At 42.8% G+C, this 25,558-nt stretch overlaps 1 protein-coding gene across 3 annotated transcripts; it reads right to left on the reverse strand.

Annotated features, from left to right (window-relative positions):
• Positions 1-977: 977 nt before the first annotated feature.
• On the reverse strand, positions 978-24,196 carry RRP1B (ribosomal RNA processing 1B). Of its 3 annotated transcripts, none has more exons than XM_082278857.1 (16): positions 23,879-24,196; positions 19,672-19,754; positions 18,739-18,796; positions 17,976-18,061; positions 16,910-16,971; positions 15,393-15,522; positions 13,935-13,999; positions 13,262-13,425; positions 12,949-13,040; positions 11,563-11,660; positions 11,095-11,114; positions 10,558-10,683; positions 9,130-9,872; positions 6,161-6,307; positions 5,380-5,446; positions 978-4,309 (listed from the first exon to the last, which is right to left on the reverse strand). In XM_082278857.1, the coding sequence occupies exons 1-16, from the start codon at positions 24,009-24,011 to the stop codon at positions 4,119-4,121; spliced, it is 2,265 nt and encodes a 754-aa protein (XP_082134983.1). In that variant the 5' UTR covers positions 24,012-24,196; the 3' UTR covers positions 978-4,118. The 3 variants fall into 3 exon arrangements, with proteins under 3 accessions (XP_082134983.1, XP_082134981.1, XP_082134982.1); XM_082278855.1 differs by having other exon boundaries at positions 12,949-13,061; XM_082278856.1 differs by having other exon boundaries at positions 12,949-13,043; positions 23,879-24,193.
• Positions 24,197-25,558: the final 1,362 nt, after the last annotated feature.

Consider the following 25,558-nt stretch of genomic DNA (forward strand, 5'->3'; position numbering starts at 1 on the left):
ACAGCCAGGGAGTTCTGGGCACTGGCTCCATGTCCAGCTGCAGGCTGGGGACAAGGGGTGTCCCTCAGGGCTCTGCCTTGGCCCCGGGGCTCTTCAATGGCCTCCCCAAGGACACAGACTTGGCCACTGCAGCTGTTTCAGTTTCAGAATTTCAGATCTCTGCTGCTTTCCTTGGCCCCATCTGGCTCCCGAGATGGACCAGGCACAGGTGAGCCTGGTTGGAAAAGCAGCATCTTTTATTAATGTACCCATACTGAAGCCACCCTGTGTCACCCCCTCAGGATGCTGCACAGGCTCTGGGCCACCCTCCTTCACACAACCGTTCTCTGAAGGAAATCTGTTCCTGCCTTACCTGAGGATTCAGGTAAACTGGTTTAACTTTACTAGTAGGGATAGATCAGTTTTCTTTGTCTGAATAATTACTTTTGCATTCCTGAAAATTCTGCGCCTATCAAGACACCTTGATTAATTTTAATTGATCCTGAGCAGGTGCAGGGCCTCCCACTACCGGAGGTGGGGATGTAGCACCCCGTGCAGGATTTCTCTATGTGCAGAGCTCTTTTGGATGTGCTGCTGGTAACAATCAGGCCAGCAGCTTTCAAAGTGTCCATCTCCCACTTATCCTGGCTCTCTCCAGTGCACTTCTTGCCACATTATCACTTCAGTTACCAATTTTCATCACCAAGCAGTGACAGTGTGTGATCTGCTAGTTTCTCCTGAGCAATCTTTTAGATGCTGCTGTCTCTGACCCAGTTACAAAGGGAAGAAGTTCAAGCTGTATGAACAGCTTCTTCCTGTCCCAAGCCTACTCCAAAGGTGTCTGAGCTTTGATCAGTTTGGGCTCTTTATACCGTTAAATAAAAGACAGATAGCAGGTGTACACCAGCAAGAAAAACTTCCTTTGTGCTTTCAAGTGGCCCCCCAGATGTTACCCTCTCCAAATTTCTGAAATTCACAGATTTACCCAATATACAATGTCCACAAAAAATATGGTTTATTGGACTAGATTAAATGATATAATGCTTAGACACTGTTATTTGTATTAACAATGCTCTTGCAGAGGAACATAACATGATACTTTTTTTTCCTGCCTCTAATGAGATCTCAATGCAGGTAATTCATGACAAAGGGCACTGGATGCTTTCCAAGTCACACAGCTTTGACAAACTGTAAGAGATCTTGCATATCCAATAACTGAAATAGAATTTCAACTTTTTGCCTTGCTGAATTAATTTTGTGCTTTTGAGTTCTCTTGAAGCTATGAAGAATTATAAACTATTAGAGCTTGACAAATACAGAGTTGTTCAGATTTGTAACAAAAATGCAGAGACAATCATTAAAATACACCGTCCTTTAAAAGTGAGGCCATGTTACTTTTGACTCAGAGCATGGCTGGCAGCTGGGGAGCTGGAATAACACTGAAAAAAAACCTACGAAGTGACATCAAACAGGTCAGATGAGATTTCCTTTCTCTTTTCTTACCAATACATCTCTCCTCACAGCACTATTGTATCTGTGCAATGGATACTGCATGTTACATTTCTTTTTTTGTCTTCAATGTTTGTTGGAATTGTCACCATCCAAATAATTTGGGTAATGTATTCAAATGTAACCCAACAATGCTGAATAAACTGCATTGACAGTGGTTGGGTTTTGTTTGTGAAGTTGTCCTGAATGAAATTCCAGACAATACCCACCTCATAGGTATATTTATAAAACATTGCACCATTTCCATGGCACAGATGGATTATGGATGCCTTGCAACAAGCAATCACATCAATAAAACTTCAGATAAAAACCTGACTGCCATTTCTGCCCTCTCCATTTAACACTGTGGGCAACAAAATATTTGGACAAGCAATAGGTTCAGTGGATCTACAATCAACAGAAACAGATCCAGATAGCCAATACATTTTCATAATAAGTTATACATATTAAAACCAAACCAAACCCCAATGTGTCTTGATCCTGAATTTTTCTGTGCATACCAGATCCACCGAGTGACTGCATCTCTATCCTTGGAGGAATGTGGCATCTGCAACCTGAGGCAGTAACAACCATGCACATACAAATGGTTTTATGCATATTCCACAGGAGACTTTTCACCCACAGGACAAAGTAACAGTACAACATGTTGAACAGGCTGTCACACCCTACTTACCATCATCTTCTCAACAAAAACCATTATGCTAATATACAATGAGCTTTTTAACACATAGTGAACAATACTTGCATAAACAAGTATAATTAATTTATCAGTGTATTCTCCAGAGTTCTTTATTGATCACAGAAACCGATACAGCCTACACCAATACCAAAACCAAATTAAATTCAGTCCTTCACTGTAAATGAGAAAAGACAAGAGCAAAATTAATTTCTGGCAGTACCACAAACCGTGGACTACCACAAACTTAGTGCGAGAGCTGGGACAGATTACAATTGAGTAGCTGAGACCAACCAGCAGGACCCCAGTGTTTTGAAGCAATTGTAGATGAGCTACAAAAGAACAGTTTTGATACAGTTGCTTATGAGGAGTAATCTGGCAGAGGACAGTCAACATCGAGGACAGGTAAAAAACAGCACTGAAGTATGCAAAAGGTCACAAAATGTAATTCTGTTGGCTGAAGTAGCTAAATAAACATTTATCAGTTTATTTAACTGATAATCCAGTTATCCTACGACAAGGTAATGAAGCAGGTTCACCCTCTCTCTTACAGGATCACAGAAATAACTGGTGTGAAGCTTCATGAAAAGCTTTGCTCTGGCACCAGGCTCTGCTTCCAAGCTGAGTTCTAATGTAGAGAGCTGCTGCAAAGTCTTTGCCTCATTCATGTAAGGAAAATTTCCAAAGAAAGATTTCAAATCTTCCAACTGTATCAAAAAAGGTTTTGTTTTAATTTGCTCTCCCCCTCCTCACTGTTCCCCTTCAGAATACATAAATGATTGCTTGCAGCAATGCACCTCAGTCTTTACCAAATAAGCAAATTAAAAACAAAACATGCAGAGTAGTGATAAAATACCCAAATAAAAACTGAACTCAGAGAAATGCCAAGTGGACATCTGATTCTCCATCAAAACCAAAACCAAGCTGCCTGGGCTGTAAAGTTTCATTCACCCTGTACTGAGAGGCACCAAAGCTCTCAGGGAGATGCGTGTCCTACCCAGAGATGCACTATACCCATCTAGCTCACTTCAGTTCAGTCAGAGGTTCATGCACTGAATGAGAGCTGAGTTCTGGCACAATGTGGTGACACCAGCTGCTAAATCAGAAAACCAGGAGTCTTGTCAGACCTTCAGGAAAGGCAGCAGTGGAGGCTGGGGCAAGACCTGGAAATACCAAAGATTTCTCCTGCGCAAGAGCATGAATTTCAATTCAGTGAAGAGAAGGAGTCAGCTCAAAATGTGACAGGCTCAAGCCAGCTTTGGCACTTGTGTTACTGCAAGTAATGTGGTGACCTGTTCCCAACTCAGCAGGCAACCTGCTGTGAAGGTTTATTTGCACCAGTGACCACTTGAGCAACAGCTAAGAGTTTCTTAATCCAGGGAAAGCTCGCTTGCTAGCTGCAAAGCTGCCCAAGTCCAGCTGTTATTAAACAGAGACATGAGGTAATCATTATTTCCAGAAGAATTAACAGGATGCCAGGGGTGACACATGAAAAATGACAGACAGAATTTTAAAATACACGAACAAGTAGGCTTAAAACCTGCATTGCCTTTTTCCAATTTAAATTCTGTCCAATGAAAGACAGTTTGACAGCATGAAGTGCAAATTGTCCTACACTGGCTCAAAAAAAAAAAAAAATCACTGGAACAATCAAACCCTGAACATTCCTTAATTAAATGGACAAGTCTCTTGGGAATGACATGGGCAGAGACCATACTTTTTGTAGACCAAACCTGAGCAGAGATTGGATTTTGTTTCTTTTCTGTAAATAGACAAAACAAGTATTTCAAGGTAGCGCTGAAGTGGTTTCAAAATAGCAATGACCCAGGTCATAATCAGAATTTTGTATATACAATTTGTATTAACTTAAAAAAATAAAGAAGTTCAAAATACCTCCAGAGAACATTCTAGGTTAGCAAAATGTCCTGTACAAAAGTAGGCCACACTTGTTGGTTTAAAAGAAGTCCACAGCAGTTGGTCTCTTCTTAGCTGACATAGTAAATGGTCTCTTCATTTGGGGCTCTTTTGCTGGGGTCACTGTGGGTGACTTCAGCACCCCATGACGAGGTTTCTGTTCAGGATTGAAAGCCACACGGGAGGGTCCTTCTGGGCTCACTAATATACTTTTGTCAGTCTTTTTAAATTCTGTTGAAAAACAAGCCAACAAGTTAAAAGAAATGCAACCCCTGGAATAACTGGGCCTATCAATCAACTGTGGAATTTCCCAGCCCTGGAAGCCTGAGTTAGATCCTCAAGCCCAGCAAGCATCAGAAGCCTAAGAACTTGGCAGAGAAAACAGATGGTGGTGAAGCACATCTCTCAGCAGAGTCCCTCGGGGAACAGGGTCTGCTGCAACCCACTGAGAATCCTCCCGATGGTTCCACAGACCACCAGAGACTCTGGGCCTTTTCCTCAGACACAAGTGCTCCAGCTAACCTGAAGAACACCACACTGGAGTTTAAAAGATCACAGTGGGTAAGAAGTATCTCTGCTCTGACTGCTGAACAGCTCCAGAGTCTCCTGGCCATCCCTTCAGCCAGCAGGGAGGCATTTGTTTTTCATTTTGTTCACCTGTGTTATATTAACATGAAGACATTTACCTAAATACACTGTTCTCAATTTGAACTTGACCTATTGCACACCTCAGAGAGTTTAAAAATACCTAAATTAATACATGGAATATAATTCTGTGCTATGGAGCAAGACATTTATTTAACAGGGAAAACACTGTCTGCTTACAGAAGGGAAGTGACATTTATCTACTCATAACCATTAATAAACCACAGGCAGCCAAGATAAAAAGCAAACTTTGCTACTACAAAGTCTGATTTTATCAGCGTGTCAGCACCTTTGCCTTGGGAAACAGAAGTGAGCAATGATGACTGTGAAGTGCACGTGTTTCCCTCAGAGGAGCCCTGCAAAGAGGCAACTCAGGAAGGCAAGTCCATCACCCTGCTGCAGTGTTCCATCCATGAGGCTCCTTCTGCAGGTCACTAATCCAGCACCCTGGAACTGCTCAAGTCTAGCTGCAGGGCTGAATGGCCTGAACTTTACCATCTCCTCTGGAAAGGAACTTGAGGAGAGTTTGTAAACTAAATACAAATATTGAGACAAAAAAGGATCAGAATCATCCTATTCTAGAGGTGTTCTACAGGTGTGTGAGTATGTACAGCTACCAGAGAGACTGTGGACACACACACACACGTCAGACTCACCTGCAGTCATGTTTTTATTCAAGCCAAACGTGACTTTTTTGGAGCTGGGCGACTGCAGCTTGTTCAGCTATAAAGCAAAATAAACACATGAAATAAAATAAGACTTCTGAGGCAATGCTGTGGGTTCTTTCACCTGCACCCCACTGATGTAAAGCAACCTGCTTCCTTCACTCGGTTTACAACTGCCCCAATCCTATGGCACTGACCCTTGCTAAGACAGCATTGTTTTTCTAGCCAAAAGCAAACATATTCCATTTGTGCAGAAATCACATACTCTCCTTAATGCCATTATGTAATTCAGCAACAAACAAGAAGATATTTGTGTGTTAAACAGACTGGCCCCACTGCACTCAGGCATCAAACTAAGAGGACTTGAAAAGCTTTCAATGTTAAAAAGGTCTAGAGAAGAAGGCAGTCTTTTGAAGCCCTGTACTGTTGCCACTCTCCACAAATGAGAAGAAATGGAGGCCCAAAGTCCCTTTGCAAGACTGAAAATCAGTTTATGCTTTTGCTCAGAATGGTGTGTGTTCAACAAGAAGGTTGGAAGCAGAGGGGAAGGAAGAAGAGATTTCAGAGACATCTACAACTCATTTTCTGAAACTCTGAAGCTGTGTTTGATTCTGTCTACAGGGAAATGCCTCAGCATTTCCAGTTTTATCTGCTCATTTTAGGAGACTAACACAGAGTGGAAAAGACAGCACGAGTGAGGTCGCAAGCTGGGGAGCTTGCTTGGGAAGACATTTGTCCTCAGACTCAGCTGCCCTTTGTGAAATCACCTTACCTGCATGGATGTCCTGGTGGAAGAGATGGCGCTTCTGGCTTTCCTGAAGAACACTGCCTTTGGTACAGTTGATTTTTCAAATTTTACAAAATCACTTGCTGGTTTCACTTTCTTTTTCTTTAATGGTGACAGAGCAGCACTGCTTTCCTGAGGAGGAGGGAAAGGGAAAAATGCTTCAGTACAAAGCACTGTAGTTAACTAATACCTGGTGCAGGGATCAGTGCTGACCACACACTCAAATCAGCTAATCATCATATTTAACTCTCAGCACGTAATTTTGCAATTAGCATGAGTGAAAGCAGAAGTTTAAGGCAAGCTCTGCACAGAAATAGGGAAGTCATTGCAAAGCACAAAAGGAAGAATTTGCAATGGATTTGCCAAGCCCATCAGAGTGCAAACACACACATTTTCTCCATGTGCATGAGGATACTCCACAATTGACCCAGCTCTCCAGCACACAAGTGATCTTTTTTTTCCCTTCACCATAAGCAAAAACTCTTCCGTGGTACTTCTGGATGAATAAGATAAATAACTAATGAACAAACACAACTTTGGGCTAAGATGGAGAGCTTGAAGAAAAAAATGTGACTATATTATCAGAAATCCAGCTGTTGTGTAGTGCTACTGGTTTGCTGCCTGAAATTCATACTTTTATGGGATTTAAAGCAATTCTTGTCTCCAGCACAAGGCAATTCTTAGGACCTGCACTGGCAGAGGTTTCTAACCTGCTGTCTGTGGACTAGTCAGATACCTGTGGACTGTGGTGAAGGGAAGTTCAGCTGTGCTTCTCATCAACCTACAGACATGGAATTCCGAAGGAATTCACTGAAAGCTGTGGAAAATGTCCAGAGGATATGGCTTCTTTTGATTTGAAAATCACTTATGCTTTAAATAAAGGGAAAACCCACAAGACTTTTAGCTTTCTGAATTGTGGAGACATCTCTGAAATAATGCTGATCTTGTCAGCTTTTTTCCCCTTCTCCTCCTCTTTCCTCTGAATATTTGAAGCTATTTCTCTGGAGGTGTGTGTTGTCCTTGAAATCAAGAATCAAAACATGCCCCTTACTTCTGGGCACAGGGCCAGGATTATATAATTAAAATCAGGAAATAAAACAACATGTTATTTCTCAAGCAACGAAAACAAAATTAGCAAAGCTTAACTTCCTCCGCATTTACGCATTTTAGCTTTACCCTGCCCTCTTCTTTCTTTCATCAGTATTCTCCCTCTCCTCCTGACTCAGCTTCCATGTATCTCTCCTTGTCTCCATCCCTCTCCTCCCTTTCAGCACACACACAACTATGTGAACTGGGCAATTAAAAGCAAATGCCATAATTTCTTTGAAATTCTACATGTGAAGAGTGACCCACTAGCCCATGCCCTGACAGTCAACAAGCCGGTGCTGGGGCTGTGCTGCTGCCTTTCCCTCAGTGCCTTACACTGATTTGTGCCAACAACTCATTTCCATGAAGTCTGCAGGAACAACTTATCTTTATCACAGGTCTTGGAACCTGTTGGTCAGTTACAGCAAAGTCTTAAAGAAAGAGATGGAGGTGTCATAATCACATTTTCTTAGAAACTAAACTTTTATAGACAAAGAAAAACCAGGTGTGAGATATGGAATATTGAGACAACAGGAGACAAAGCCAATGGTTCCTACTTGGAAAGCTGTGCAGTGAGAGAAATGCAGTTTGAATAGTCCTTCTCAGGAGTTTATCATCAAAAACCAGAAAACGTCAGTTATTTTATTGTTATTTAAGCAAAGTTCCAATATGAATTTTTTCTCCTGTGAAGGACTGAATAGTTATATCTTCATATACAATGCTGCACTACTTAACTAATTCTAGAGTTTTAAACTTAAGTCAAACAGAGGTGAACTCATAGGCTCATAACATGCACTTTTAACTCTTTTATGTGCTCATAATCTCATTTGTGCTTTATGAATTTTTTTTCCACCAAAGTGAGATTGTCAGCAAGACTTCCAAGAATGTAAGTAAACCCCTGAATGTGTTAGGGTGAATATGCACATGGGAAGGGTGAATATGCACATGGGAAATGAGCAGTTAAAAATCATTTCAGTGGCTGGAGAGGGAAGAACCTCTGCACTCTCTCTCTTAGTCACACTATCAAAATTACACAGTGCAAAGTGCTTTTTGACACTCGCATCACTGAGAAAAATCAACCCTGTTCTACTTATTGCCAAAAAGAAAACGGGGGTGGGAGATGGTGGGGAATAAATAGGTTGTTCCCAAACTGCAAGACATACATTTTTGAAGAAGATGACTACAAGCAGACCTTCCTAGCAAAAAAACCACAGTATTGTCTTTATAAAAAACTGGATCATTCATAAATGTGATTACATAGCCACTGATGACATTAAAGGTCACAGGGTCATATTCTCTATTCCAATGTCTATTCTCTTTCTCCAAATACTTTCCCCTGACAATCCTATCAGTTTGTTTAAGATGGAGCAGTGAGTGAGCAAAAGAAGCCACTCCTGGAATGCTGCGGGCAATTTTACAAGGAGCTTATCCTAATCTTTGTGCTGCTGCTGCAGAGGGGATGCTCCATCTTCCCATTTCTCATTGTCTTGTCAAAATATGATGCCCTTTGTAAGCATGCTGTAAAGCTCAACCAGAGACCCAATGCAAAAGAATAATTAACGCAGGGACTAAAGAAAAAAAAAGACAGACAAAGAAAGACAACCCCATCTTGCCTGTAACATCTCATTTTTCAGCTAGATGGGTTCGTCCAGCTGAGAGGCTGGCACAGGATTTAGCGTCATTGTACAGCAGGGTGTGACACTGTAGCAGTGTGTGGATTTCTGGGGAATCAAGTTCTTTTTGGTGGCAATGCATGATGACATCAGCATGCAGCCCATGCAGCCCCATGCTCAGAAAGCTAAAGCCAAATTTGAAAATGAGCCTGGCAGTTCCTGAAGCAGGCAGAGAAAAGAATGAGATGTACATACCACCTTCCTGCTTTTCTTGCATGCAGTCTCCAGAACTCCATTGGCTTCGACTGAGTTTAGCACCTCTTTCACTTTTCTCTTCTTTTTCAGGGCTGCTGCATTCTGACTGGAGACTTTCATCCCTTCCAAACCAACTAACTTTGTCTTTGTCTTCACTGCGACCTTTCTGGAGGGCAGAGATTCAGCCCCTGCCTTTCCTGGCAGGGTCCCCAGCACACCTTCCTTGTTGGGTTTCAGGTCAGTTTGCTGCACAGGGGGTTCCCCATTCACCAGGACAGCCCCTGCTTTCTGCTTCTTTTTCATAGCCTTAGGAGGTGATGGCATGACAGATGGGCTGACATCCTCTGCTGCACTGGCACTGGCTGGTCCATTCTGACATGCTGGTTTTGCAGGAACATTCTGCACTTTTGGATTCACGTTCTTCAAATGACTCTTTTTACTCTGCTCTGCGTCAGTCAGACTGTTCTGCGCAGAGATACTGTGATTTTCTCTGGTGTCAGTTGCTACATTTGTGGTCTCACTGGTCTCATTTACTAGCAATTTCTTTTTCTTCCTCTCCTTGTTATTTTCTGGCACCTTTTCCTGGCTAGAAGCATTAGATCCAGATGTTTCAGCTTTCCCCTCCTCACAATTTCCATCAGCTGTTCCAGAATCAGCACTTGGGCTGTCCCTCTTCTTCCGTTTTTTCCTCTTCCTCTGGGAAACTGATGACACCTTCACACTTGAAAGCTCTTCTTTATCCTCTAAATCCATCACAAAAAGAATGCCATAACACAGATGTGAAACACAAAGGTACTTAAAACAACTGAACTCTATTTTTTTTTTTTGTTCTTTTCTTTTAAAATAGGTGTACCATTTTCCTGTTATCAGCCTGCACAACAGTTTCACTGTTACAGCTGCTCAGGACACTGCAGTCTGCTGATGTCTGGCCTAATTAATACTTTGCTAATTTTGCCTTGTCACAGCTAAGATCTAAACCATTCCCTGTGGCAACCTTATTTTTCATAGCAATATCCCTAGAAAGAGTTATTACCCACCTGTTAAGCCCATCAGAAGGGCAACTCAGGGGTTCAGTATTCCAGCATCCCCAAATTCTTATATTTCAACACTCATCCTGTTTTAAGACTGACATGTTTCTGCTTTCCTGCAGTAAATTCACCTGCTCAAAGGAGCGATGCAAACACCTGCTTCCAGTTCTGCTTTTGACTGAAATTTTTGAGGTGATGCTTGCCTCAGAATTGGTAAGAGAACTCCCCCCACTTTCAAAGAGAACTTAATTTCACATTTAACCCTCATCACAACAGGCTACGAATCAGCACATCCTGAACAACAGTGTTGCCATCCTCAGAACAGCTGGTATCTGACACTTTGCCAAACTGCACAAGTCACTGCAAATTGTCTCTTTTCCAAAGGCTGATCTTGCCTTACCTTTTACTTTTTCCAGCTCATTTTGCTGCCAAGGCTTGACGGCTTTTTTCTTTCGCTTTCGCCTGCCGAATTCATCATCGTCTTCATCTGTAGAAACATCTTCAGGAATATCTTGGGGGAAGATTCCTGTTGAGAAAGGATAAGGTATCAGAAAACTGCGAGTCCTACTTCTATGAACAGTTATATGAACTGTTCATATACAGTGTAACTCCCACAGAAAGAAAAAACAACTCCTTTTTCCCCACCCAACCTTAAAGAAAAACATATGACTGATTCCTATTTGTTTAAGCAAAAATAATCATCTTTTATTTCAGGACAAAGTACAGGGTTGCTCAAATTGTGAAAGGAATTTGGCCATCTCACCAAAACCATGTAATGTGTCTTAATGAGCTTTAAAAAACCCACAAAACTCCCAATACAATATTCTTGAAATAGACATTAAAAAAGAGAAAAAAATTCCAGTACATATCGTATGGGAGCATTATATATCATTTAATAGAAAATAACTGCTGTCTCTGTCTGGTGCTCAGTCCTTACCTTCTGCTAAGTCCTGGAACCTGGAGGGGAGAGGAAGGGAGAAAAGAAAAACCAAAACATTATTACTCATTTAGTACTGATAATAACACTAGCAGAACAGCACAACTGCACTTACTATGGTTTTGTCAAAATAGGAACAACATATTTTGCATAGGAAGTTACAGAGAGCTCACTTCAGAAGAGATCTGCCTCAGAAACCCCCAAACTCAAACCAAATCACTGAAAGGATTGAGAAAACAGCAGTTTAACATTTTTCCTGCACCTGTTCCTTGTGTCACACACAACCTGATGTCACATCCTGCAGAACAAACCCACCCTGTGCAGATAAACCTCTGCAGATAAACCCCAACTGGCTGCAGTTGTCTGGTACCAGTGAGGAACAGCATGACACCATCACCAGGACAAGAGAGGCTGGACAGAAAGCAAATGGAAGTTGTTCAGGAAAAGGTGAACTTCAGGAGAACTCACTTTTTGACCAGCTTGTACAGACGCTTTCTGTTCAGGGAAGGTGTATTTTTCCTGCTTGCAAATTCGAAGATTTTGTCAGCAACAGCCTTGTAATCAAACTGTTGGGGGGAAGTACAACGCAGCTTTTCTTAGTTTATCCATGCAAGATAACTCAGTGCAACTCGTGTTACCAGTACATCAAGTATTAAGCTCAATAGGTAAATTGTAAAGATACACATCCTGAAACAGACACTTCCTTTAAACCCCAAATGTTTTCCTCTGTTGAAATTTACGCCCCCTTCACACACTGACTTGTACAGATGGCTGCTTCATTAACAGAACAGCTGAACTTGGTATCACTTTCTCAAACGTTCCCAACCTTAATTCTTACTCAAGAGAGAAGCCAACCCACTTGAAAACTTCCATAAATATTTAGCTAAATATCAGATTTAAAGTGTGTCATGTCCTAATTCTTGCTTAAAAGCCACAGATGCATGAAGTGTATCCACCTGCATGTGTGTTTGATGGGAGGATCTGTCAAAATCACTATACTCCACTGGCCCTGGGTCTAGAAAACCCAAATTGTAACATATTATCCTCTCTCCTATGTATCCTGATGCCTTTTCCTGGTCTTAAAATCAAGAGTCATACACGGTTAGAAGGGGAAAAGGGATTTTACCTTGGTATTTATTTTAAGGATCCTTAGGTGTACACGTCCAGGTCATATGGATTGAAATGCACCCCGCCGAATACACCCCAAAAGATCGGGTATAACATTATAGGTTTTACTAATTAGCAGATCTATCAAAGGTTCCCCAATGAGAGGCTCAAGTGAGCCCCCCTCCCCAAGGAACCTTCCCCTGGGTGGTTCTATCTTGGTTTACAGAATGTGTTCTGGAGAGGACCTTGGGCTCTGGGGCACCCTGATCCCTGGCTACGAAGCTTCTAAAATGTTGAGTCTCTCAGCTTGACAAACAAGTCTAAGAATGTAGGCAAAAAGCACTAGGAATACAGAAGCTGTAAAAAGGTATAACAGGGGTATAAAAGAAAAGGCAAAAATCTTCATGGCATCAATCCCATCATCCATTTTCAATGAAACTTAGGCTGATTGCTTCCCCACCCACCCAAACTGACTTGGCTTTTAGCACACACATTTTTAAATTATTGAAACAGGAAGGAAGGAGCAGAAAACAGAAGATACAGGAGAGAGGAAAGAGGAATTTAGAATTTAGAAATGGATTTATTTTACTACCACTCACAGAATACACGTTACATAAATACCACCTTACATTAAATCCAAAGGAGATTGAAATTTTGTAACCTATCCTTTAACACCCTTTACTTCGGCACCTCTTGAAAGGAAGGGGGAAAAAGAAGTATCAATAACAGAGTAAGTAAGCCACAAACCTGAAGAACAGTCCCGATCCCATCATCAGCATTTTCATTGATATCCTCTGTTTTTTCAGAGCTCTGTGCTGATTTTCTTGACAGACATCTATCTGCTATTGTAGAAAAAAAGACTGAATATTAATGGTATGTTTGAGATAGTGACTCCAAAAGAACAAACTTTATTAAGCACATCTGAAGGGAAGATGGGAAAACACAATTATCCTCAAAACACCCTGAACATGTGTTTGATTGGTTCAGAGCAGTATTTTCAGGAAACAAATTTTTCCATCTTGGCAACTCTTACCAGGGCAATTTAGAGCTTTCTCCTCACCTTTGGTTTTAAGCACCTCTTCATTTTCCTCTCTGCCTTCTTCAGAAGCATCCTCTTCATCACTGTGGGTACCCAGCTCTTTCATCAGGTCTTCGATGGCAAAGGGGGACTGATCCATGATCATCTCAAAGATGCCAGTGGCCACAGCATGGAGCACGCAGCGACTGTGTCACAGGAGAGCAGGGTGAGCCCAAAGGCAGACCATAAATACCCTTCCCTCTCACGTTAAAAAAGGGGGAATTGGAGGGAAAATGGGTAAGAAAGAACGTGGAAGAACACCACGCTCTTCAGATGATGGAAGTGAACCTGTTACTCCCTAAACAGAAGTCCTTTAATCCAAGCAGTGTCCTGCTAATGTGCCCCTCTTAAATTTCACTGTTTGTGTGCTGACCTATATTACACTGCAAAGAAGCCAACCAGCTCAGCTGCTCTATGCATTAAAAAATTAAAATAACTGGACAAATTAATCAACAGAGGTTGATATAGTTCTTATAAATCCACGCAGACTATCTATAGCTTTGATAAACACAAATTAGCTTCAAATGACTGTGAACATTGCTGGTAAAATACCCTTCTTTTTCTACATTCTGAAATTATGACTCTTTGATCCATTTATTACCATATTCAGAGTTTCTTAATTCTTAAAATGTATTTATCCTGTCATTGAACTTACTCTTTTGATTTGGCAGCAATTTTGCAGAAAGGTTCGATAAACTTGAGATTCTGGTCTGCTGTGAGCTGTTTGATTAGAAAGAAAAATCCTGTGAGTACAGAAAATACTGTATGTGTACACTGAAATTCCATGAATATTGGTGTTTGTACAGGAATCTTCTTTAACAGTCTTTCAGCATATTATCTAATTCCAACTGGCAGAGGTATCCAGGGCCTTTACCACTGCTACCACTAGCTTCCAGATTTCCCTGGAAGTATTATAAAAACACTGACTGCCTTGCAGACTTTTTTCTGCTGAGTACAGAAATACAACAAGGCTTCTTACTTTAGATATGGAAACAGAAGGCAGAGAAAACTTAATTTTGTTTACTTTCCCAAAGAAGGTCTGTAGCAGACAAGAATAAGATTTGGGTTTCTCTTAACTGGGCTGCTTGCACCAAAACACTGTCAGCTACAATAGAGCTAAAGATCAAGATCCTTCCCTTCAAAATTCAATTTATGAGCATCATCAGTGATTGCAAATAGTCTGGGGGACTCACTCCCCTCTGCAGGCTTCCAGTGAGTGGCTTAGCTACAGTTGTATGACTGTGGAGCTGCAGAAATGATTTGGGCACCAAGCTCTGGCACTTCTCTGGTGCAGACATCTCTCTCTTGCTCCACAATCCATAACCACAAAACTGCAGGCAGGATTGGTTTGAATACTGACTGGAAGGAACAGGAATAGAAAACTGCTAACAGCTTTGTCCATTGCAAGGAGAAGTATCAGAAGCCAGAGACAAAAGGAAGTAACTGAGGAGGAGCCTGGGACGAGCGTGGGGCAGCAAGAAGGGTGCAGGGACAGGAGGAATGCACTTTGGCTTTGCTGCTGCAAAACTCTGCACCACTGGAACAGCAGCCAAAATTAAGAGTCACAAATTAACTGTCACAGCAAAACACAGCAGGGCAAGACAGATGTCACCTGCAAAACAAACATCTGGATATGCAGGGTAAACTGCACAATGCACAGACAACAATAAGCAAATATTAGACAATGGTGAAAGCTCACTTTCCTTCTCTATTTAGGTGTTACATAACGAGCCAAGAGCAGGCTTTATGTCAGCCTTTGCAAAAGCAAAGACTGGAAAACAAGTTCACACAAGGGAAATTACACTGAGTCCCTTCTGAAACAAACAAATGAGAAATGGTCTAACTTTTCTATCACTATTTTTCCAACCTCAATTTGGAGCAGCATAGCAGTACTCTGGAACTTCAGAGAAACTACAGTATTCTCACTGTCAAAGACATGAATAAAAGTAAAAGTGTAACTTGTAGTAAGTCACTTTCTTCAGGCTTACTCAGTGTTGTTATGCTACATTTAGAACAATTAAAAATTGCATAATCTAAAAATTACATTTCTTCTAAGATGCTCCATGCCACAGTTAACATCAATCAGGAAGAAAATGACAAAGTATTTTCTAACCTCCTTTGCACCAACTTTAGCCAATTCATCCAGATAGATATCAATGAAATGGAACTTTATCCCAGTGGGAGAATTGCTGTCTGGGTCCATAACTTCTTTCATTAATAGCTGCAGCAATGGTTCAACTAGACTGAAAAAAATAATAAAGGGGAAAAAAAAGAACAAGATATTCATATTCAATTGCTCATGTCTTATCTGCCTTGGAAACAAACTCGTCTTGAAAACAAACTCCATTTCTTTACTGTTATGGACAGCTATCCAATTTAAATTTTTTTCCTTTTTTTTTTATCCTGAGGCCTATCATTGCTATCTTTCAGGAGAGTGAAGTTTTGTATATTCCAAGCTTTCTCCCCTGGTGTTCTTTGGGACCTCCTGCAATTTTGCCCAGAACAAACATTCCCAGTCCCAAAGAGAATTCAAAACATTGAAAACCCATAAACCTTCTTTCAGTTTTACTTTAATACGCCTTTCTTCAAAAGCATTTTAAAAGGCAAGAGGAAAGAAAGTCATGCTAGGCAGCTTCTCGGCTCCACCTGGGGAGGGAAAGGCAGTTCTTGAGCTCCCTTGCTCTACAAATAAAGGAATCACAATGCTCTCTTCTCACACTGCCTCCTTCCAGTGCAAGATGGAGGCCAAAGCCATTAGAAACCTTGTCAGAGATCAGTTTGGGTGACCATGTGTGTGGGAGGAAGGGCTTCAGCTTTATCAAACCTCCTCCCACACCTTCTGCTCCTGTCAAGGAACATTTTCATCTCTTCAACCTGAGGGCATTTACCCAGTGCAAAATTAAGGTGGAACAGGAGGGATGGGGTGTTCTTTAGCTCTGCATTCCTTTCTGTTTCCACAAAAACATGCCTGTGTGCATCCCACATTTCAGAGGGTAAGAGAGAGAAACCATAACCTTAACACTGGGTTATCGAGCACTTTCAATTAAAAGATTTAAATCTCTTCATCAATTTAAAGACAACAAGCTTAGAAGTGGCACAGAGCTCTAGACAGAGCAAATGACTGCAATTATTTGCCTTTTAATAGAATATGGGAGAAATACAACCAAAACCACTGATGTTTACAACAAATAGGATGCTAGTTTACAATTAAGGGGTTCTGTCTTATCAGAAGAGAAGTCGCCATGATTAATCACAGTAAAATAAATATTAAAAAAAAAAGTCAGAGCCAATCAGAAAACCAACATAAACAAACAAAAAAATTCCTTTTCCATATTTTTGGGGATGCAGGTCCCCTGTCTGCACTCCCTGCAGGTGATATTTCATTGATAGCTCTTCTGGCTAAATCAGAAAATGAAATACATTAAATACTGTATTCAATTTAATCAAGTGTAACACCTGACTATGTCACTAAACAAAGTAAGTGATATAAAGGACAAATAAGCCTTAATGTTAAGACTTCATGACAGTAGCATCTATGGAAAAAAAGGATCTATTAAATGAAAATATATTTGAATACAGGTATAGTGGGTGACTTGTTTATGATGCAACAACATTCAGAAATCCGCTTACCCCTCATCCCATTCATTTCTTTTCAGCACTTCAAAGGATTGCCTCAAAATCAGACGCATCAGCTGCAAAGCACAAAATCTGTTACACATTTTGTTTATGAAAACAGGTAGAGGAGTCACTGTGACTGTAACAGGAACAGATTTCTTGGTAAACCTCTTAAGCACAAGGTGGAAGGTGCCTCATGAACATTTCGACAGATTGTCTATCGTGTAATGCAACAGAAGGGTGCTGTGAAGCAAAAAAAGGCAACAAACTATTTTCATATGCTAAGCACAGAAAAATCCATGATCATTTCTACTATACAGCTTTCTCTTGATTCACACCCCTGATTTCTTCATTAAGTTCTGCCTTAATCTAAGAAAAGCCACATCTTAAACTGGCTCAACAATATGGGACAGATGATAACAAAAATAATTTAATTTACTCAAAACTTGCACTAAGAGACAGTGATATGTAACTACATTCAACTAGCTCAAAACACCTCACTTACTGAAATAACTTGTATCTGCTAATATTGGGAAAGAAAAACCAAGAGTGAATGTGCCTGTAATGACCTTCTTTCAAAGAAGAAGATAATGGGATTTTGTTCTTTACAAAGGTACGCTTTTTAAGATTTTAGTACTTGTTTTAATATTCTGTTTCCTATAGAAAGAATTCTGACAACTGAATGTACTGCAGTGGATACTTTACTGGTGAAAAGGTGGGGTTCTGGTGCAGAGTCTTTTATAGAAGAGTCTTTAAACAGCCTGATCTATATAACTGATGTTGATACAGTGTCCTTTGAGACAGTATTTATATTCCAATATATAAATCAATGAAAAAAATAACTGAGTTAGGAGGGAAAGCACTTAATATATATATAAAGATATAAACTGCACTGGCTTTTAGATTCACGCAGTGGTGAGTGAAAGCCTTTGAAACAAACATCTCTTGCAATGAGTCAAGAAGATGATCCCTTCTCTTCTCTTAAAATACACACCAAGGCATGTGCAGACAAAGCTGCCTTCCAGCACACCAGCACCACATGTTTTCTAGGAGAAAAGCCCACCCAGAGATGTGTAGGTACCATGTAGTACTTGTCCAGACGCAGATTGTCAATCCCGTTCCATTCCCGGTTCATCGTTTGCCAAAATGTCTGGATGAACAGGTGTCCTGCAAGGGAGCAAGGAAAAACACCTGCATATCTGGCACAATAGGTTATTTTGCTAACCTGAAAGAATCTCAAGAAAGGGATGCAGTTCCCTAGGATTCTCCTAGAGACAGGGACAGAGCTACAGGAAGACAGGCTTGAGACTGGTACAAGAGTCAATTAAACTTGAGAACAATACAAGAAAAGGCACACAGCTACTTTTAAAAACAGTTACAGGGACAGATTTGCATCTATTTTGTGTTACATATGCACAAGTTAAAGGAAAATATCCATTCTGCCCTCATTTCTACCCATGCAAGTTTTGGCATTGACTGAGTACTCCATTTCATGAGCATTTGGAATACCAGGGCCTTAACAGCTCATGAAACAAGGTTGGTTTTGAGCAGGAAATACGCAGCGCAGTCTACACAGAATGGAAAAGTAAGGGGACAAGTTTGCTTTGCTACCTGTCCTGCAAAATCTCACCTGTATCACACTGAAGACACAACTCTTCCTCTGCAGCAGCCAGAAAAAAACTGCACCTCCTTTAATGCAGTCACACACACCAGTTGGACAAAAAGGAAAGAAAAATACCCCAAAGCAGCACCCCATCTGTCTGTCTGTATTCTGGCATTGTGATAGTGGAATCACCAAAGAGGGAAGTACCTTACAAAGCACTAGGTAATTAAATAGTACTTACGAGTCTCTGTATTCTGAAACACGTGGATAAGCTGTGATATATTGGCTGCAAGTTCCTCCTAAAAGTAAATAAATATAGTTAGTGTAGCATGTTTTGGAGTTTGGTCTCCTCACTAAACACACAACCAGCAAACAGCAAGAAGTATGAATTTCATGAAATATCTCTCAGAATGAGAAATATTCTCTCAACAGCTGCTTTAGTACTGCAGTTATCCTTCCACTAGGACTAGGTCAGCTGGAAGAGAAGTTTCAAGGGTTTCAAAACCTGTTCATTTCACCAGATCTTGGCACAAATCATCTTTTTGACAGCAGACAATATTAAATTAAGAGGAGAAGAATCCCATTAAAAAATGATGTAAAACTTATGGGGCACTGCTCTCATATACATCTCTGTGGAGCTGTCTGGGCCATGTGTGAGATAAACCTTGTTCATGCAGACAAGTGATTTGAAAATTGAGGTTACTGAGAGCTGGTACTCCAAAACCAGTATCTTTTGAAGGTAGGGAGACAAACTAGTAGAAGTTGACCAAAATACACAGTAGAGACAAAGCTGGTAGTAGATGAAGTGCTACTGAACTAACATAAGAAAAGGAAATGGAAACTCTCACACTGAAATCTGCACAAATGTTATAGCAGTTAAGGGGAACCTGCTGTTACTGCTCTAGTTACACCAAATCAACATTTCATGAGGCATCTATTTCAGCTCTCCTTTTGAAAGGTAAACAGCTACACCTGCCCCTCAGAAGGTGAGTCCAAACATGATCTGCTCATGTTCAGATCACCGAGTTACAGTCACCTCTTCTTCTGCATGTGCCACAGATAGGCTGCAGGGGAAGGAAAAAAAAAAGATAATTTTCCCTGTTCTAAATTAGTATGTCCTTAGAGTGTATTTTGGAGGGACCCCCTCAAGCAAACACAAACCCAGTTACTATACCTGAAGCAGAGGTTTATCCTGCATCCACATACAATAGAAAAGGCCCTTCCATATTTTCAGCAGTTCTTCCTGGCTGAAGCCACCTACAGACCAGAAAAAGTCTGAATGAAAGGAAAAAACCACACATTTCCACCAAAATATTTTCATGCAGTTCCCTCTGCTCCCTGCTTTCTTCTTTGTTTTTGTTATTTTCCCTTGGTTCCTACTGTAAGCACATTAACTGGAAGGCAGTTAGGCATAGAACAGTGATTCCATGACTGTAAGATTCTACCTTGTACTGAAACAACAAAGATTTCAAAGCAATCACAGGTAAGATGAATACCAAGATAATTCTGATAAATCTCTCTGGCATATTTTCAACACCAAGTCTGAAAGAAATTTTTAATGAGGGCATCAGAACTAGTTTTACAAGAGACATGATGGTTTTTGTTTTGTTGTTTTTAACTTGTCTCACTTTACCAATAGTTTTACTCCTTACTAGGAGTTTGTTTTGATAGAATAAACTTCTAGCAATCAACACATTTATTTCTGTATTAAATTTCTATATTAAATACTTCCAATAGTTAGTCTTGAGGTGTAGTAACACCTGAATTTTAACAGCAAAACAGTATTTTCATATTCCAGAAGTAAAGTACTACATGGAAGTCATAATAGCTGCTCAAGAACTGGATTTTTCATTACATCAACTACATTTCTATGAAGTAAAATTGTAACAGTACATCGTTACAAGGCAGCTACAATGACCTACTACAGCTATTTTCAAACTATGGCCTAGTAAATACTCCCAAGCAATTTCATGAAAAATCACTTTGAAAAGGTCATCATCTTCAGTAAGCTGAAATTTGCTCCACAAAGATCACTGTCTCAGGGGTGTGTCAGTCAAAAAGCCTGAGACCCAGCGTTAGACCTGAACTGTGCACCTTTTCCTTGGACCACGTCATTTGAAAGCAATTATCACTCAGACAAAAACACCTGCAAACATGCTAGTCGAATCATCTGCAGTCCTGCTTGGTTAAAAAGAAAGGAAGTGAGGAAATATGCAAAATGCTATGTAGGAAGCCATATGTCCAGTAATAGCAAGCATTAATTATAAATTTAACTTCGATTTGACAGTAATGTTAAGATAAAATATGAAACAATTTAATTCACTGTTTAATTATTCATTGAAATATTAAAATTAATAACATTTCTTAAGGGAATTATATGTGACATACTGACTGGTAAGAAGCAGGTTTAACCTCACAGGTAGCATCAACCCTACAGAGGCATCAGACAGAAGTATCACCTGCTACCTATAAATGCGGCTCAGGAGTTCACAGAATTGAATCACAGAATTATTCAGGTTGGAGAAGACCTCTCAGATAATCACTGCCAAGGCCACCACTAAGCCATGTTCCCAAGTGCCACATGTACACATCGTTTAAACCCCTCCAGGGACAGTGACCCCACCACTGCCCTGGACAGACTGTTCCAACGCTTGAGAACCTTCAGGGAAGAAAACACAGACTTCCATGGGGTTGCTTTTCATACATACAGGGCTTTTTAAAGTGCCTGAGGCAGTCGTGTGTCCATTTGACATAGGACTCTGACCAAAAGGTTTTACAGCAAGTTTCTTATCCTAGTGGCTCAAAAGAATAGTTTCAAGATTGTGTTTTCTGTTTTTAAATTTTATGTGCCGACCCCAGCCACAGCTGGTAAATAATAATCATTCAAGTAAGGCTATTTTAAAACCTGAATGCATTATATTAGCAACCACAGAACTGAAGGCCTTCTATACCTCAAACCTATCCTGAGAAAGATTTTGGCTTTAGGGCTTGAATTGTAACTGTCCCTGTGCACTGTAACTCTGTTCCTATGTATTGTTGGAGCTGGGATTAACATGTTACAACCACTCACAGCTACTTTAATGCAATCCTCGTCAGCATTTCTGTCTGGGAGCTGGGCAGCTTTGATACTGCTATCATTGAAATTGTTACAATTTTTCCTATTCTAGATAATTGCAATGGACCAGATCCACACAGGAACATTTCAGTGGAAATTACATAAATCCTTCACAGATCTGGGCCCGAGTAAGTGCAGCTCTGTCAGACAGGAAACACCCCAGCAATGCTTCCTCTTTTACCAGAAGTTATTTCTGTTTACTAGCCTTTCATCAGCTCATTCAGTAGTTCTATGCCTCCCCCAGAGTTTAACTTCTTGCTGAAAATTAAGAGCTCTGGCTCTGTGAAGAAGCTCCCCCAGCCTTAGCACAGACCACACTGAGCAGTCAGTGTGAACATCGGGTGAACTCCAGCACTTCTTCCAAAAGCCAGCACATTCTCAGCTCCTCAGGTTAGGGCATCTTACCTGGGTTGTGTGGTGTGTGAGCCTCATCCCTCTCAGAACACTGGATGGATATAAGGCTGCTAATTAATAAATAACTTAATAAATCACCTTCTCTCCTGAACATGCTTTTTTTCCAAGCCCAAAGAAATTACCCTTTGTTTCAATACTACCAGTTTGAATAGTACCTACCAGCAAGTAAATCTAAGAGCTCTGGAAATTAGTCACCCTTATTTCCTACTCATTTGCATTCCATGGTGTGCTGATTTTAACATGCAACAGGTTCACGGCCCAACTGAGCAACTTCCCTGTGATGGTTTCATGATGTCAGTACCTGAACCCGCAGCCTTTTCCCTCAGTTAGGAGTACTCCTGGCCTTCTTGTGGCTACTTCCACAAACTCCAAGGAATCTGCACTTTGCAGTGAGATGCACAGAGCACTGCTGAACACAGACTCCCCCTTAGAAAGTCTCTAGAGCTAAAAATAGCTGAAGGCTCAAAGAGTACTTGAGAGGTACATGATGTACACTGACCTAGTCCCCAGGCAATCCCTAGATTTATGTTAACTGTCAGGAATGGGATAATGACTGTTTGGCTCTCTGGCCTGACCCTGTAGGGCTACCCTAGGTGTCCTTCCCTCTGTCAGATGTGGCTAATGGGTCAAATACTACCTGAAAAGGCAATAAACAATATCTATTCTACAGTCTTTTCAAGGAATTAACTCAGGTCCAACCACTACTCCAGCTCTAGTTTAGTCCTTGAGGTCAGGTCTAGGCTGGTTCCCTAAAGCCATAGATATAAAATATAGGTGCAGTATACAGTAATATATAATTTAAATGTATGATAATAAAATCATGTACAATCCAGCTTATGAAATATATTTTATAAAAATTATATATAAATTATAGATTATATATTACATTATATATATTATATATAACATAACGTATAGGAAAAACCCACATCCATGTGGAAACTGTGCACAAGACACTTTCAGGTGCAGGAAGCTTCAGACTGGCATTGCCAGACTCAAACTGTCCCCAGAAACACTGGTGAACTCTTCTTCTAAAGTGCCAATATATAGCTCCACGTTGAATTTATAAAAAAAATTTGGCAGAAAACCTTTTGATACTATGAGCGTGGAGATAGCCCAGATGGGTAACAGAATCAGCTTCAATTACACAAGTGCTGAAACACTCCTGAACCTTCCCCAATTTCCTCCAATGCTCCTGAATATCAGTCACGGAAAAAGACATCGCCTCACAGAAATAGCAGAAAATGAAACTTCATGCTGCATATACAGGGCAGTTTCCAGCCTGGATCAGTGCATTTACACCCTGTTCCTTGGGAACGAGAGCACATGAGCCATGCTGCTCCCATCCCAGATTTGTTAATGCTGCCAGCAAGACCCTCCCCCGGTCCAAGCTGATCCTTCCCGAGCCCCTCCAGTGTCCGGAGACGCTTCCCGGGCGAGGATCCACGAGTCCCTCTGCTCCCGGGTGCTGGGGCTGCGCTTGCGGCAGCACCGGCGCAGAACATGCGTACACACGGTGAAATACATGCGTAAAAGTTAAACAAAAGTTAAGAAGGGAAAAGGAAAATACACGAAATAAAAATAAATAAAACAAAAATTAAAACAACAACAACAAAAAACCTCCAAAAAACCAAAAAAAAAACCAAACAAAAAAACCCCCCAAACCAACCCGGAAAGAAGCCCCGAGGAGGCGCGCTGGGCTCTGGGCGCACACGTGGTGCTTCCCTCCCCATGCCGTCCGTCCGCCGGGGCCGCCGCTCCCTCCGCGCCCCTCGCCACGGCACCGGGACCCTGTCCCCGTCCCTGTCCTTGTCCCGGTCCCTCCCGACCCCCGGGCCGCCCCGGTCCGTACCGGCGGAGCGCTGGGTCCGCACGCCGATGTAGCCCCGCAGCTTTTTGAGGGCGCGGTCTCGGATGCGCTTCTCGTTGGCGGCCAAGCGCTGCGCGAACTGCACCTCGGGCGGCTGCACGGCCGCGGGAGCCATGGCCCGGCCTGGCCCTGCTCCGTTCCTGCCCCGCTCCCGGCCCGGCCCGCACCGCGCCGGGCTCCGCCTGATGCCGTCACCGACGCGGGGCTCCGCCGTCACCGCAGGGAAGGCGGGGCACCGGGATGGGCACAGGGAGGGCCGCGGGGAACGCGATGCGGAGTTCGGCGCTCATCGGCACCAGCGGGGCGGGCGCACCCACGGGAGGCACCGGCCGAGGTCTCCCGGGGCTTTGCACCCCAGAGATCACAAAGTCATTAAGGCTGGAAAAGACGTCCGAGATCATCGAGTCCAGTCTGTGACCGATAATCACCGTGCCAGCCAGCCCACGGCACTGAGTGCCACGTCCTTCCCGAATCGAGGGGCCGAGAGCTGGACGCAGCACCTCAGGTGTGGCCTCACCTATGCCCAGCACAGAGGCATAATCATTGTCCTGGTCCTGCTGGCCACACTGCTGCTGACACAAGCCAGGCGCCATCGGCCACCTGGGCACACCTGGCTCATGTTCAGCCCTGTTGACAGCACCCCAGGTCCTTTTTTCTCCGGGCAGCTTTCCAGCCTCTCTGCCCCAGCCTGTAGCACTGCAGGGATTGTTGTGACCCAAGTGCACGACCCAGCAGTTGGCCTTGTTGAACCTCACACCACGGGCGTCTGTCCTTCGATCCAGCCTGTGCAGATCCCTCTGCAGAGCTTTCCTGCCCTCTAGCAGATCAGCGCTCCCTCCCAACTTGCTGTCACTCCCTGGAGCCGTCAGCCCCAGCGGCACCACAGCAGGGCCGCGCTCCGGCTCCCTGCAACCCAACCCTACCCTACCATTCTCTAGCCGTCCCCGGCAGCCCGGAACTGTTCCGGTACTATCCCGGTACTATTCCCGGCGTTCTCCCGGTGTTGTCCCGGGACTGCTCCGGGCGGGGCTGCGGGCGGAGCCTGGCGCACAGACCACGCCTCCGAACGCGCCTGCCCAATCGGAGCGGGCGTGGCGGCAGCGGGGCGGTGGTCACGGAGGGGGCGCGGCCATCGCGCGGCCTTTCCCGCCCTCGCGCCCTTCCCTCGCCGGCCGCCTGCCCCCGCGCGACGCCGCTGTGGCGATGTGGCGCAGCGCCGGCCTCGCTGGCGACGCGCAGGTATCGAGAGCGGCCGAGGGGCTCAGGGCTGGGCCTGGAGCCGAGCCCAGCCCAGCCCGGGGATCTGTGCGGGCGTGGGTGCCCCGAGGAGCAGCAGGAGCGGGGAGTTGCGTGGCGGTCCTGGGCTTTGTGGGGTCCTGAGGGGGCGATGGCGGGGCCGCAGGTAGAGGGGAGCGTGGTGGGGGCTGTAGAGCGGTGCCAGAGGCACCCTGGGCTGGTTGGGAGTGAGTGGGGAAAGGGCGGGCAGTGATTCCATGGTCGGGGTTCGTTGCCAACTGGGAGCTCTGCCCTGTTTGTCCCCCCTCATGTGGGGCAGGAAGGGGGAGTTGCCGTCACTTGGGTCACACCAGGCAGGCCATGAGCTCAGGTGCATAACTGGGCTACTTGACCCCTGTGAAAGAGCTTGGTGAAGACTGAAGTCAG

The sequence above is a fragment of the Coloeus monedula genome, assembly GCF_965178545.1.
Source record: "Coloeus monedula genome assembly, chromosome: 3".
Lineage (NCBI taxonomy): Eukaryota > Metazoa > Chordata > Aves > Passeriformes > Corvidae > Coloeus > Coloeus monedula.

What these genes read in the sequence shown, in the direction of transcription:
- RRP1B (XM_082278855.1), bottom strand. Translation starts at nt 24,011, where the DNA reads ATGGCTCCCGCGGCCGTGCAGCCGCCCGAGGTGCAGTTCGCGCAGCGC. An exon ending in GTCTGGACAAGTACTACATG is followed by an intron (nt 16,972 to 17,975) that starts GTACCTACACAT and finishes TGTGCTTTGCAG; the next exon opens with CTGATGCGTCTGATTTTGAG. An exon ending in TGAGCTGGAAAAAGTAAAAG is followed by an intron (nt 9,873 to 10,557) that starts GTAAGGCAAGAT and finishes TGATGGATTTAG; the next exon opens with AGGATAAAGAAGAGCTTTCA.